Source organism: Cherax quadricarinatus, chromosome 87 (genome assembly GCF_038502225.1).
Source record: "Cherax quadricarinatus isolate ZL_2023a chromosome 87, ASM3850222v1, whole genome shotgun sequence".
NCBI classification, from domain to species: Eukaryota; Metazoa; Arthropoda; class Malacostraca; order Decapoda; family Parastacidae; genus Cherax; species Cherax quadricarinatus.
The window spans coordinates 3,140,740-3,157,111 of NC_091378.1; the positions used below are offsets into that span (position 1 = coordinate 3,140,740).

Below are 16,372 nucleotides of genomic sequence, written 5' to 3' on the forward strand. Positions count from 1 at the left end.
CTATTAATTACCATAATTATCATGATTACTTTAACTATTTTCTTTCTTTCTGTTGTGTCTGTTTTTCTGGTTCATTATTGTGGTATTATTAACAGAGCAGCCGGAGGATGTCTGCTGATATTAATACTGATATTAATATTGATATTAATATTGATGTTAATATTGATATTAATACTGATGTTAATATTGATATTAATACTGATGTTAATATTGATATTAATACTGATGTTAATATTGATATTAATACTGATGTTAATATTGATATTAATACTGATATTAATATTGATATTAATACTGATATTAATATTGATATTAATACTGATGTTAATATTGATATTAATATTGATATTATTATTGATATTAATACTGATGTTAATATTGATGTTAATACTGATGTTAATATTGATATTAACTGATATTAATATTGATATTAATACTGATGTTAATATTGATGTTAATACGATGTTAATATTGATATTAATACTGATGTTAATATTGATATTAATACTGATGTTAATATTGATGTTAATACTGATGTTAATATTGATATTAATACTGATATTAATATTGATATTAATACTGATATTAATATTGATATTAATATTGATGTTAATATTGATATTAATACTGATGTTAATATTGATATTAATACTGATGTTAATATTGATATTAATACTGATGTTAATATTGATATTAATACTGATGTTAATATTGATATTAATACTGATATTAATATTGATATTAATACTGATATTAATATTGATATTAATACTGATGTTAATATTGATATTAATACTGATGTTAATATTGATATTAATACTGATATTAATATTGATATTAATACTGATGTTAATATGATTGATTATTACGATATTAATATTGATATTAATACTGATGTTAATATTGATATTAATACTGATGTTAATATTGATATTAATACTGATATTAATATTGATATTAATACTGATGTTAATATTGATATTAATACTGATGTTAATATTGATATTAATACTGATGTTAATATTGATGTTAATACTGATGTTAATATTGATATTAATACTGATGTTAATATTGATATTAATACTGATATTAATATTGATATTAATATTGATATTAATACTGATGTTAATATTGATATTAATATTGATATTATTATTGATATTAATACTGATGTTATATAATAATGATATATTGATATTATATAATAATATTTTTAGTACTGATGTTAATTCTGATATTAATTAATGATCATATTAATAAATATTTTTTATTCATACTGATATTAATTACCCACAAAATTGCGGGATATCAATTAATTTGTGTGTGAGACAGAAAGAGAGATCAAGATAGATAGATAGATAGATAGAGAGAGAGAGAGAGAGAGAGAGAGAGAGAGAGAGAGAGAGAGAGAGAGAGAGAGAGAGAGAGAGAGAGAGAGAGAGAGAGAGAGAGAGAGAGAGGAAGGTGGGAATGAAATAGAGAGTGCTGGTACCAGGGGATGATGCTGATATCCTTGGGGTGAAATTTGACTCCAAATTGACCATGAAGAACCACATTATAAATCTTGCAGACAAGGCAGCCAGGAAGCTTACAGCATTTTGACGCATCTCGCATCTTTTTGAGAGTAGAGATTGCAGGATTCTCTACGAGACACAAGCATGCTCACACCTTGAGTATGCTCCACATCCTTGGATTGCCTGTCCCCTGTCTCATCGGTGACTTCTTGACAGAACAGAGAACAGACCAAGACGACTGATAGCTCGCCTGGACCAATTCTGGATAGATCTGTCAGTCCAACAGAGTCTTCAACACTAGAGGGATGTGCGTGGTCTTATTGTTATGTACAATGTCAATTTTGTTGAGATAGCACACTTGGCTCCACTTCTTAGTCAATGAGAAGACAGCTTCTACACAACAAGACGGGCAGCAAACAGCAACTTCAGTTTGGCTGTACCTTTTTTGAGAACATCATTTCATCTGACTTCATTCATTCCTAGAATAACTAGAGTCCGGAATATGTTCGTCCAACATAATGACATCAATGAATTATAGTCAGCTGACCAAAGGAAATCGCTGCCTTACTGCTGGAAGACAGCTGACCATCAGCTGGCCGACAGCTGGCTGCAATTTCATCCTGTTCTGTGTTTCATTCCAAAAAATAGTCTTTCACAACAGCCTTTAGTGTGTAAATAAAGGAAGGAACTCTTAAGTTAACCCTGAGAAACTCTTGTGTAAATAAAGAGAGAGAGAGAGAGAGACAGAGAGATAGACAGACAGACAGGCAGACAGACGGAGAGAGAAAGAGAGAGAAAGAGAGAATGTGAGTTAGTGAAACATGGGTAGCAAGATCCGTAGACTTCTTCGCGGCTGTTCTGTGTTCCCCACTACGTACTAATACAAACACCAACGTTATCAGTCACCACCATTATCAACCACCACCACTTCCAACTACCACCACTATCAACCACCACCATTATCAACCACCACCACTATTAACCACCACCACTATCAACCGCCACCACTATCAACCACCACCATTACCAACACCACCACCCTCAACCATCATTATCAACCACCACCACTATCAACCATCACCACTGTCAACCACCACTATCAACCACTACCACTATCAACCACCACCACTATCAACCACCACCACTATCAACCACCACCACTATCAACCACTATCAACCACCACTATCAACCACCACTATCAATCACCACTATCAACCACCACTATCAGCCACCACTATCAACCACCACTATCAACCACCACTATCAACCACCACTATCAACCACCACTATCAACCACCACTATCAACCACCACCACTATCAACCACCACCACTATCAACCACCACCACTATCAACCACCACCACTATCAACCACCACCACTATCAACCACAACGACTATCAACTACCACTATCAACCACCACTATCAACCACCACTATCAACCACCACTATCAACCACCACTATCAACCACCACTATCAACCACCACTATCAACCACCACTATCAACCGCCACTATCAACCTCCACCATCAACCACCACTATCAACCACCACTATCAACCGCCACTATCAACCACCACTATCAACCGCCACTATCAACCACCACTATCAACCACCACTATCAACCACTACTATCAACCACCACTATCAACCACCACCACCACTATCAACCACCACCGCCACCACTTTCAACCACCACTATCAACCACCACTATCAACCACCACTATCAACCACCAAAATTAATCACCACCACCACCACCACAAACAACAACTACCACATTCGCCACCAACCACCATCATCAACCGTCACCTACACTACAACCCACTATCACCAGCAACAGTAACCACTATCACCAGCAACACCACCATCTACCACAACCACCAACAACCACTACTATCATCACCAACTACAAACATCAACCACTACCACCACTAAAACCACTATCACAACCCACTACCCCAAACAAAAGTAATCACTACCATCAACAGCAGCACCACCACCACCAGCCACCACTACCACCACAACCAACCACCACTACCATCACTACCAGCAGCAGAAGCAGGTACCTGCTAGTTGTTAAAGTTGACCTGCTACCTCTGACTGCTGTCTCCACACCTGCTATCAATTCCCTCTTTACCCTAAATTATTAAGATTGTTTGCTGGGAGGCTATTGGTGGAGAAGAGGAGGAGGAGATGGTGGAGGAGATGGTGGAGGAGATGGTGGAGGAGATGGTGGAGGAGATGGTGGAGGAGATGGTGGAGGAGATGGAGGAGGAGATAGTGTAGGAGATGGTGGAGGAGATGGTGGAAGAGATGGTGGAGGAGATGGTGGAGGAGATGGTGGAGGAGATGGTGGAGGAGATGGAGGAGGAGATGGTGGAGGAGATGGTGGAGGAGATGGCGGAGGAGATGGTGGAGGAGATGGTGGAGGAGATGGAGGAGGAGATGGTGAAGGAGATGGTGGAGGAGATGGTGGAGGAGATGGTGGAGGAGATGGTGGAGGAGATGGTGGAGGAGATGGTGGAGGAGATGGTGGAGGAGATGGTGGAGGAGATGGTGGAGGAGATGGAGGAGGAGATGTTGGAGGAGATGGAGGAGGAGATGGTGGAGGAGATGAGGAGGAGATGGTGGAGGAGATGGTGGAGGAGATGGTGGAGGAGATGGAGGAGGAGATGGTGGAGGAGATGGTGGAGATGGAGGAGGAGATGGTGGAGGAGATGGAAGAGGAGATGGTGGAGGAGATGGTGGAGGAGATGGTGGAGGAGATGGAGGAGGAGATGGAGGAGGAGATGGTGGAGGAGATGAGGAGGAGATGGTGGAGAAGATGGTGGAGGAGATGGTGGAGGAGATGAAGGAGGAGATGGTGGAGGAGATGGAGGAGATGGAGGAGGAGATGGTGGAGGAGATGGAGGAGGAGATGGTGGAGGAGAATGTGGAGGAGATGGAGGAGGAGATGGAAGAGGAGATGGAGGAGGAGATGGAGGAGATGGTGGAGGAGATGAGGAGGAAATGGTGGAGGAGATGGTGGAGGAGATGGTGGAGGAGATGGAGGAGGAGATGGTGGAGTAGATGGAGGAGATGGAGGAGGAGATGGAGGAGGAGATGGTGGAGGAGATGGAGGAGGAGAAGGTGGAGGAGATGGAGGAGGAGATGGAGGAGGAGATGGTGTAGGAGATGGAGGAGGAGATGGAGGAGGAGATGGTGGAGCAGATGGAGGAGGAGATGAAGGAGATGGAGAAGATGGTGGAGGGGATGGAGGAGGAGATGAAGGAGGAGATGGAGGAGGAGATGGAGGAGGAGATGGTGTAGGAGATGGAGGAGGAGATGGTGGAGGAGATGGAGGAGGAGATGGTGGAGTAGATGGTAGAGGAGATGGTGGAGAAGATGGTGGAGGAGATGGAGGAGGAGAGGGTGGAGGAGATGGAGGAAGAGATGAAGGAGGAGATGGAGGAGATGGAGGAGGAGATGGAGGAGGAAGTGGAGGAGGAGATGAAGGAGGAGATGGAGGAGATGGAGGAGGAGATGGAGGAGGAGATGTGGAGGAGATGGAGGAGGAGATGAAGGAGGAGATGGAGGAGGAGATGGTGGAGGAGATGGAGGAGGAGATGAAGGAGGAGATGGAGAAGGAGATGGTGGAGAGATGGAGGAGGAGATGGTGGAGGAGATGGAGGAGGAGATGGAGGAGGAGATGGAGGAGGAGATGGTGGAGGACATGGAGGAGGAGATGAAGGAGGAGATGGAGGAGGAGATGGAGGAGGAGATGGTGTAGGAGATGGAGGAGGAGATGTTGGAGGAGATGGAGGAGGAGATGGTGGAGGAGATGGTGGAGGAGATGGTGGAGGAGATGGTGGAGGAGATGGAGGAGGAGATGAAGGAGGAGTTGGAGGAGGAGATGGTGGAGGAGATGGAGGAGGAGATGAAGGAGGAGATGGAGAAGGAGATGGTGGAGAAGATGGAGGAAGAGATGGTGGAGGAGATGGAGGAGGAGATGGAGGAGGAGATGGTGTAGGAGATGGAGGAGGAGATGGTGGAGGAGATGGTGGAGGAGATGGAGGAGGAGATGGTGGAGGAGATGGAGGAGATGGTGGAGGAGATGGAGGAGGAGATGGTGGAGGAGATGGAGGAGGAGAAGGTGGAGGAGATGGAGGAGGAGATGGTGGAGGAGATGGAGGAGGAGATGAAGGAGGAGATGGAGAAGGAGATGGTGGAGAAGATGGAGGAGGAGATGGTGGAGGAGATGGAGGAGGAGATGGAGGAGGAGATGGTGTAGGAGATGGAGGAGGAGATGATGTAGGAGATGGAGGAGGAGATGGAGGAGGACATGGTGGAGGAGATGAGGAGGAGATGGAGGAGGAGATGGAGGAGGAGATGGTGGAGGAGATGGTGGAGGAGATGGAGGAGGAGAGGGAGGAGGAGATGGTGGAGGAGATGGAGGAGAAGATGGAGGAGGAGATTGAGGAGGAGGAGGAGAAAGAAGAAATGGAGGAAGAGAAGGGAGAAGAAATGGAAGTGGGGAGAAAGAGGAGGAAGAGGCGATTATTATTATCGTTAATATTATTATTATTATTATTGTTGTTGTTGTTGTTATTGTTATTATTGCATTATAATTATTATTACTATCATTATCATCATAAGTCAGTTTCGAGTTAGATTTCGATGTGCTGCAGTGAGAGGTGAAAAGCAAAGAAAAATTCTACAAGGAAGGGTAAGAGATGAATAGGGTGATAAAGAAGAAGGGTGAGGAAGAAAGAGTCTCTCTCTCTCTCTCTCTCTCTCTCTCTCTCTCTCTCTCATCGATCCTATCCTCCAGGTGACGTCTTTCGTTAGCTAAGTCATGTATTTTACCGGTCATTAACGACCCAGTTTGTTTACGTCCAGCCTTTACGAGCCTCGAGTTGAAGGATCAAACCAAACTGAGACTTAGAGGCTGGAGGTGGAGTGAGGCTGGAGGTGGAGGGAGGCTGGAGCTGGAGTGGCTGGAGGTGGAGTGAGGCTGGAGGTGGAGTGAGGCTGGAGGTGGAGTGAGGCTGGAGGTGGAGTGAGGCTGGAGGTGGAGTGAGGCTGGAGGTGGAGTGAGGCTGGAGGTGGAGTGAGGCTGGAGGTGGAGTGAGGCTGGAGGTGGAGTGAGGCTGGAGGTGGAGTGAGGCTGGAGGTGGAGTGAGGCTGGAGGTGGAGTGAGGCTGGAGGTGGAGTGAGGCTGGAGGTGGAGTGAGGCTGGAGGTGGAGTGAGGCTGGAGGTGGAGTGAGGCTGGAGGTGGAGGGAGGCTGGAGGTGGAGTGAGGCTGGAGGTGGAGTGAGGCTGGAGGTGGAGTGAGGCTGGAGGTGGAGTGAGGCTGGAGGTGGAGTGAGGCTGGAGGTGGAGTGAGGCTGGAGGTGGAGGGAGGCTGGAGGTGGAGTGAGGCTGGAGGTGGAGTGAGGCTGGAGGTGGAGTGAGGCTGGAGGTGGAGTGGCTGGAGGTGGAGTGAGGCTGGAGGTGGAGTGAGGCTGGAGGTGGAGTGAGGCTGGAGGTGGAGTGAGGCTGGAGGTGGAGTGAGGCTGGAGGTGGAGTGGCTGGAGGTGGAGTGAGGCCGGAGGTGGAGTGAGGCTGGAGGTGGAGTGAGGCTGGAGGTGGAGTGAGGCCGGAGGTGGAGTGAGGCTGGAGGTGGAGTGAGGCTGGAGATGGAGTGAGGCTGGAGGTGGAGTGAGGCTGGAGGTGGAGTGAGGCTGGAGGTGGAGTGAGGCTGGAGGTGGAGTGAGGCTGGAGGTGGAGTGAGGCTGGAGGTGGAGTGAGGCTGGAGGTGGAGTGAGGCTGGAGGTGGAGTGAGGCTGGAGGTGGAGTGGCTGGAGGTGAAGTGAGGCTGGAGGTGGAGTGAGGCTGGAGGTGGAGTGAGGCTGGAGGTGGAGTGGCTGGAGGTGGAGTGAGGCTGGAGGTGGAGTGAGGCTGGAGGTGGAGTGAGGCTGGAGGTGGAGTGAGGCTGGAGGTGGAGTGAGGCTGGAGGTGGAGTGGCTGGAGGTGGAGTGAGGCCGGAGGTGGAGTGAGGCTGGAGGTGGAGTGAGGCTGGAGGTGGAGTGAGGCTGGAGGTGGAGTGACGCTGGAGGTGGAGTGACGCTGGAGGTGGAGTGGCTGGAGGTGGAGTGACGCTGGAGGTGGAGTGACGCTGGAGGTGGAGTGAGGCTGGAGGTGGAGTGAGGCTGGAGGTGGAGTGGCTGGAGGTGGAGTGACGCTGGAGGTGGAGTGACGCTGGAGGTGGAGTGAGGCTGGAGGTGGAGTGAGGCTGGAGGTGGAGTGACGCTGGAGGTGGAGTGAGGCTGGAGGTGGAGTGAGGCTGGAGGTGGAGTGAGGCTGGAGGTGGAGTGAGGCTGGAGGTGGAGGTAGTGACGGGATCTGAGCAAGATTAGATGGATGGAGACAGTGCTGCAACTGCTGTCACTGCTGACAGTGATGTCACTGCTGACAGTGATGTCATTGCTGACAGTGATGTCACTGCTGACAGTGATGTCATTGCTGACAGTGATGTCACTGCTGACAGTGATGTCATTGCTGTCAGTACTGTCAACACTGTCAATGGTGACTGTACTGACAGGTTCTCCACACCTGGGTCATTGTACTCTACACACCTGGATCATTATACTCTACACAGGATCACTGTACTCTGCACACCTGGATCATTGTACTCTACACACCTGGATCATTATACTCTATACACTTGGATCATTGTACTCTATACACCTGGATCATTGTACTCTACACAGGATCACTGTACTCTGCACACCTGGATCATTGTACTCCACACACCTGGATCATTATACTCTATACACTTGGATCATTGTACTCTACACATCTGGGTCATTGTACTCTACACACCTGGATCATTGTACTCTACATACCTGGATCATTATACTCTACACACCTAGATCATTGTACTCTATACACCTGGATCATTGTATTACACACACCTGGATCATTGTACTCCACACACCTGAATCATTATACTCTATACACCTGGATCATTGTACTCTACACACCTGGATCGTTGTACTCCACACACCTGGATCATTATACTCTATACACCTGGATCATTGTACTCTACACACCTGGATCATTGTACTCCACACACCTGGATCATTATACTCTATACACCTGGATCATTGTACTCTACACACCTGGATCATTATACTCTACACACCTGGATCATTATACTCTACACACCTGGATCATTATACTCTACACACCTGGATCATTGTACTCCACACACCTGAATCATTATACTCTATACACCTGGATCATTGTACTCTACACACCTGGATCGTTGTACTCCACACACCTGGATCATTATACTCTATACACCTGGATCATTGTACTCTACACACCTGATCATTGTACTCCACACACCTGGATCATTATACTCTATACACCTGGATCATTGTACTCTACACACCTGGATCATTATACTCTACACACCTGGATCATTATACTCTACACACCTGGATCATTATACTCTACACACCTGGATCATTGTACTCCACACACCTGAATCATTATACTCTATACACCTGGATCATTGTACTCTACACACCTGGATCGTTGTACTCCACACACCTGGATCATTATACTCTATACACCTGGATCATTGTACTCTACACACCTGGATCATTGTACTCCACACACCTGGATCATTATACTCTATACACCTGGATCATTGTACTTTACACACCTGGATCATTATATTCTACACACCTGGATCATTATACTCTACACACCTGGATCATTGTACTCTACACACCTGGATCATTATACTCTACACACCTAGATCATTGTACTCTACACACCTGGATCATTATATTCTACACACCTGGATCATTATATTCTACACACCTGGATCATTGTACTCTACACACCTGGATCATTGTACTCTACACACCTGGATCATTGTACTCCCCACATCTGGATCATTGTATTACACACACCTGGATCATTGTACTCCACACACCTGGATCATTGTACTCCCCACATCTGGATCATTGTATTACACACACCTGGATCATTGTACTCTACACACCTGGATCATTGTACTCCCCACATCTGGATCATTGTATTTCTCACACCTGGATCATTGTACTCTACACATCTGGATCATTGTATTACACACACCTGGATCATTGTACTCCACACACCTGGATCATTGTACTCCCCACATCTGGATCATTGTATTACACACACCTGGATCATTGTACTCTACACACCTGGATCATTGTACTCTACACACCTGGATCATTGTACTCTACAAACCTGGATCATTGTATTACACACACCTGGATCATTGTACTCCACACACCTGGATCATTGTATTACACACACCTGGATCATTGTATTACACACACCTGGATCATTGTATTACACACACCTGGATCATTGTACTCTACACACCTGGATCATTGTACTTCACACTCCTGGATCATTGTATTACACACACCTGGATCATTGTACTCTACACATCTGGATCATTGTACTCCACACTCCTGGATCATTGTACTCTACACACCTGGATCATTGTATTACACACACCTGGATCATTGTATTACACACACCTGGATCATTGTATTACACACACCTGGATCATTGTATTACACACACCTGGATCATTGTACTCTACACACCTGGATCATTGTATTACACACACCTGGATCATTGTATTACACACACCTGGATCATTGTATTACACACACCTGGATCATTGTATTACACACACCTGGATCATTGTTCTCTACACACCTGGATCATTGTACTCCACACTCCTGGATCATTGTATTACACACACCTGGATCATTGTACTCTACACACCTGGATCATTGTACTCCACACACCTGGATCATTGATGACTCACAATAGGATTGATGACTCACAAGAGGACTGATGACTCACAAGAGGATTGATGATTTACAAGAGAATTGATGACTCACAAGAGAATTGATGACTCACAATAGGATTGATGACTCACAAGAGAATTGATGTGATGAATCCATCGTCTTCGGTTCAAGATGACCCAAAAAGGAGTGAGAGAATGAGAGAGAGAGTGAGTGAGAGTAAGAGAGAGAGAGAGAGAGAGAGAGAGAGAGAGAGAGAGAGAGAGAGAGAGAGAGAGAGATGGGAGGGGAGATCTGACAACAATCTGAGGTATTCTCATTAGAGTCAGGAAGAGCTCAGAGAAACGCAGAACTTAAAGGCGCTCACAGATTCCCCAACACAAAGTTCTATCTCCTAAAGTTCAAACCTTCAAAGTTCTACCTCTTAAAGTTCAAACCTTCAAAGTTCTATCTCTTAAAGATCAAACTCTCAAAGTTCTATATCTCAAAGTCCTATTTATAAACATGCAGACTCTCAAAGTTTTACCATTTAAAGTTCAAATTATCAAAGTTCAACATTCAAAGTTCAACATTCAAAGTTCAACACTCAAAGTTCAACACTCAAAGTTCAACAAAGTTCAACATTCAAAGTTCAACATTCACAGTTCAACATTCAAAGTTCAACATTCAAAGTTCAACATTCAAAGATCAGCATTCAAAGTTCAACACTCAAAGTTCAACACTCAAAGTTCAACACTCAAAGTTCAACACTCAAAGTTCAACAAAGTTCAACATTCAAAGTTCAACATTCAAAGTTCAACATTCACAGTTCAACATTCAAAGTTCAACATTCAAAGATCAGCATTCAAAGTTCAAAATGTCGAAGTTCTACCTCTGAAATTTCAACAACACGAGTTTCAGAACAAATTTCTCTTAACAAAACGTTTCGCCCTAAGCAGAGCGTGACCGTGACTTTAAAAAAAAAACTTTAAAGAGTGCGAAACGTCGTCCTGATACGCCATTACGCGCCTAAACCGCATCGTTCAAAATATCTAAGCTATTTTTTTAGGCCCGATTTAGGGTTCTGATAACCTGACGACCCCCCCCCCAAATATGTATATATATATATATATATATATATATATATATATATATATATATATATATATATATATAATGCAGATGGAGGAAGAAAAGCCTAAGGCGCTGGTGGTTGCTGGGGGCGGCGCTGGACTTGCTTGGATTTACACGGAGATCACGAACAAGCAGGACGGACGTGGTGTCAATGAGTCCTTGCCGGAGAGCCACGGACACGCCTTCCACAACAGCACCAGCAACGGAGCAGGTACGTGTTTGGGCTGGGCTCTGTTTGTGTCCTTGGCACGTGAATTTTTTGCATGTATGTGTTTTAGTTTGTGTACGTGGTTCTTTCTCTCTCTCTCTCTCTCTCTCTCTCTCTCTCTCTCTCTCTCTCTCTCTCTCTCTCTCTCTCTCTCTCTCTCTCTCTCTCTCTCTCTCTCTCTCTCTCTCTCTCTATCTCTCTCTATCTCTCTCTCTCTTTATTTCTCACTCTATCTCTATAAGCTCCGTTACTGCTTCTTTCCATCCTTCTCTCCATTTTTCGCTTCCACTCTCTTTCGATCCCCTTTACTCTCTCTCTCTCTCTCTCTCTCTGGAGAATAAAGCGAGCCTTAACCATCAGTATTATGTGTGACGTGTCAAAGACTAGAATGACTGAACGATGACAAATTTAAGAATGATGAAAATAGAGACAACAAAACCTGTGACTACATAAAAATTATATATATATATATATATATATATATATATATATATATATATATATATATATATATATATATATATATATATATATATATATATATATACATCTATATACACCCATAGCATGACACTCATCACCTAAACACTCGCCCCTAGTTAATCTCCCATCTTCCTCGTCACCATAAAACACGTCACCCATCACTCAGAGATAATTACCGAGAGAGGAATATTAAAAGTCTTAATGAGTTACGTAGACCATGTTGATCTGTCTGTCTTATTCCTAATTACCTTCAAAGTTACGTCCCTGGGGCAAGATTATCTTTCCCCTCCACTAATGTAATCGTATTATCACACTGCTGGAGAAAGAGAGAGAGAGAGAGAGAGAGAGAGAGAGAGAGAGAGAGAGAGAGAGAGATCTGTTATCTGGGTTCAGTACTCCCAGTGGTCCATTTGTCTACCATCCTTATCCTCTTGTCTCTGATCCATAATATAGGTGAAGACGGGGGGTCATAGGTCCCTTCACTTGGCCTGTGACCCCCCACCTCTCACCTGACACCTGTGTCACATAAGAACACGTAATTAGAGCATGCAAGGCTCTGAGATCTGAACTGTGGTAGGACAGACTGTCAGCTGATCTTTGAATCAATGTTATGTTGCCATACAAACTAGCCACTGTGTATATACACTGAGAGATGTATGTCTCTCAGTGTATATTCACACTCGTAGTTTACATTAACCACTATTTTAAGTATTAAAGTATTCTTGACTGGTGGTGTACAGGTGACCTGCAGCCTCAATAACCCTCGTGTGGTAGGTTGACTTTCAATTCCATTAACCAACTCTGTGTTTTGAAGTACTGGTATATCTCACTTTTCTTCCAATTTTAATAGATATTTGCTACTAATGGGTCATTATTTTCACCATTACAGGTCCTGGTGGAGGCTGGGAAGGCAAGAGGAAGAAGGAACAAGAGGGTCAGTCCCTGGTTAATGGCGGGTTTGGTGGAAAGCCGTGTGGAGAGAATACTGATGCATGGACTACTTATGGAGGCTTTGGTGGCGGCGGTGGCGGCTGCCAGGCTGGCGGTGGCGGCGGGGGTTACACAGGTGAGTGGTGGCCTGGAAGCACTAGGGGAGATCTTGGAGACATGAAGGGGCGAAATAGGTGGCTGCGTGTGTGTTGTGATATCCTTGTTTCTATTTCTCCTCGTCCTCCTCCTCCTCCTCCTCCTCGTCCTTCTCCTCCTCGTCCTTCTCCTGTTCCTGTCTTCTTCACACACCACTCTTCCTTCCAATACATCACCTCCACCCTATCCATAACTTCTTAATGCACTCTCGATCTCAGATAGTCTGAAAGATTTGATGAATAAATCCGGAAGTCCTATGAGCAATGTATATACCAATGCATATAAAAATGTATACTTAAATGTAAACAGCAGAGAGCTTTCCATAGAATTTATAAATGCAGGAAATTTAATTTATAATATATATATATATATATATATATATATATATATATATATATATATATATATATATATATATATATATATATATATATATATATATATATATATATATATATACATATATATACTGGTAGGCTTGGAGTGGATCATAAATGAGTAGGTAGTGATAAAATTATAGACAGAAACCATGGAAGAGGCCATGAAGAGGTAGAATAAAAAGAAGATAGGCAGATAGATTAGCTAAAACAGGTGAAAGGAGGAAAGGCTAGTGGAAAGGAGAGAGAGAGAGCGAGAGAGAGAGAGAGAGAGAGAGAGAGAGAGAGAGAGAGAGAGAGAGAGAGAGAGACATAAGGGGGAAATAGAAGACGGTAAACGAAGGGATATCTAAAGGCAAAGGAAGAACGTCGTTAACTGCTGATAATACACTGAGAACGAAGGAGGGGGAGACATAACCTGAAAAAACCTAAGAAGAATAAAGAGGAGAGAACAAGGAAGGAATAATGAGGCAAGAAGATGCAAGGTCATGATCCACTCAGTTATTAGTGCTCTCTTGCCGCATCCAGCCTCTAAGAACGTGGTCTAGTAAGCTTTCAGTGTTCTCCTACTGTATCCTGCCTCTCTTAGACGGTGATGTAGTAAGCTATTGGTGCTCTCCAGCCTCTTAGAATGTGATCTAGTAAGCTATCAGTGCTCTCCAGCCTCTTAGAATGTGATCTAGTAAGCTATCAGTGCTCTCCTACCTCTTAGAAGGTGATCTAGTAAGCTATCAGTGCTCTCCAGCCTCTTAGAATGTGATCTAGTAAGCTATCAGTGCTCTCCAGCTTCTTAGAATGTGATCTAGTAAGCTATCAGTGCTCTCCTACTTCTTAGAAGGTGATCTAGTAAGCTATCAGTGCTCTCCAGCCTTTTAGAATGTGATCTAATAAGCTATCAGTGCTCTCCAGCCTCTAAGAATGTGATCTAGTAAGCTATCAGTGCTCTCCTACCTCGTAGAAGGTGATCTAGTAAGCTATCAGTGCTCTCCAGCCTCTTAGAATGTGATCTAGTAAGCTATCAGTGCTCTCCTACCTCTTAGAAGGTGATCTAGTAAGCTATCAGTGCTCTCCAGCCTCTTAGAATGTGATCTAGTAAGCTATCAGTGCTCTCCAGCCTCTTAGAATGTGATCTAGTAAGCTATCAGTGCTCTCCTACCTCTTAGAAGGTGATCTAGTAAGCTATCAGTGCTCTCCAGCCTTTTAGAATGTGATCTAATAAGCTATCAGTGATCTCCAGCCTCTTAGAATGTGATCTAGTAAGCTATCAGTGCTCTCCTACCTCGTAGAAGGTGATCTAGTAAGCTATTGGTGCTCTCCAGCCTCTTAGAATGTGATCTAGTAAGCTATCAGTGCTCTCCTACCTCTTAGAAAGTGATCTAGCAAGCTATCAGTGCTCTCCAGCCTCTTAGAATGTGATCTAGTAAGCTATCAGTGCTCTCCAGCCTCTTAGAATGTGATCTATTAAGCTATCAGTGCTCTCCAGCCTCTTAGAATGTGATCTAGTAAGCTATCAGTGCTGTCCAGCCTCTTAGAATGTGATCTAGTAAGCTATCAGTGCTCTCCTACCTCTTAGAAGGTGATCTAGTAAGCTATCAGTGCTCTCCAGCCTTTTAGAATGTGATCTAGTAAGCTATCAGTGCTCTCCAGCCTCTTAGAATGTGATCTAGTAAGCTATCAGCGCTCTGCTACCTCGTAGAAGGTGATCTAGTAAGCTACAGTAGTGTCCTGGTGTATCCTGCAGGAGGGAACGCCTACACGGGGCCAGAGCGTCACGGTGAAGGAGGCTACAGCTACACTGATGGTAACTTTCCTGCTGTCACTGTCGGTGTTCACACTGGCCCGGGAGTTGTCTTTATTATACCAGCTATTGTGGTAAGTACCTTTGTTATTAGTATCAGCAGTAGAAGTATTGTTATTGTTATTATTATTATTATTATTATTATTATTATTATTATTATTATTATTATTATTATTATTATTATTATTATTATTATTATATTATTATTATTATTATTATTATTATTATTATTATTATTATTATTATTATATTATTATTATTATTATTATTATTATTATTATTATTATTATTATTATTATTATTATTATTATTATTTTTATTATTATTATTATTATTATTATTATTATTATTATTATTATTATTATTATTATTATTATTATTATTATTATTATTATTATTATTATTATTATTATTATTGCTGTATTCGTAAAGAAGCGCTAAATCAACAGGAGTTTTTCAGCACATGGGGAATGAGGGTTAATTATCTGAGGAAAAGGAGACCAGATCCAGTTCCTCAGATGAAGAGCCCTTCGCCAGCACCATGGCTGCTGCTTGTGTGTGTGTGTGTGTGTGTGTGTACTCACCTATTTGTACTCACCTATTTGTGGTTGCAGGGGTCGAGTCCTAGCTCCTGGCCCCGCCTCTTCACCGGTTGCTACTAGGCCCTCTCTCTCCCCGCTCCATGAGCTTTATCAAACCTCGTCTTAAAACTGGGTATGGTTCCTGCCTCCACTACGTCCTTTTCTAGGCTATTCCACTGCCTTACAACTCTATGACTGAAGAAATACTTCCTACTATCTCTCTGACTCATTTGTGTCTTCAACTTCCAATTGTGGCCTCTTGTTTCTGTGTCCCCTCCCTGGAACATCCTGTCCTTGTCCACCTTATCTATTCCACGCAGTATTTTATATGTCGTTATCATGTCTCCCCTGACCCTCCTGTCCTCCA

At 43.6% G+C, this 16,372-nt stretch overlaps 1 protein-coding gene across 1 annotated transcript in view; it reads left to right on the forward strand.

The window, feature by feature from the left end:
* LOC138855270 (tyrosine-protein kinase receptor-like) overlaps window positions 1-16,372 on the forward strand; it is a 129,830-nt gene that overhangs the window by 99,874 nt on the left and 13,584 nt on the right. The window contains exons 14-16 of the mRNA XM_070103773.1: window positions 11,521-11,683; window positions 13,053-13,229; window positions 15,368-15,498. Of these exons, the coding sequence (XP_069959874.1) occupies window positions 11,521-11,683; window positions 13,053-13,229; window positions 15,368-15,498 (471 nt within the window). The remainder of the gene's footprint in view (window positions 1-11,520; window positions 11,684-13,052; window positions 13,230-15,367; window positions 15,499-16,372) is intronic.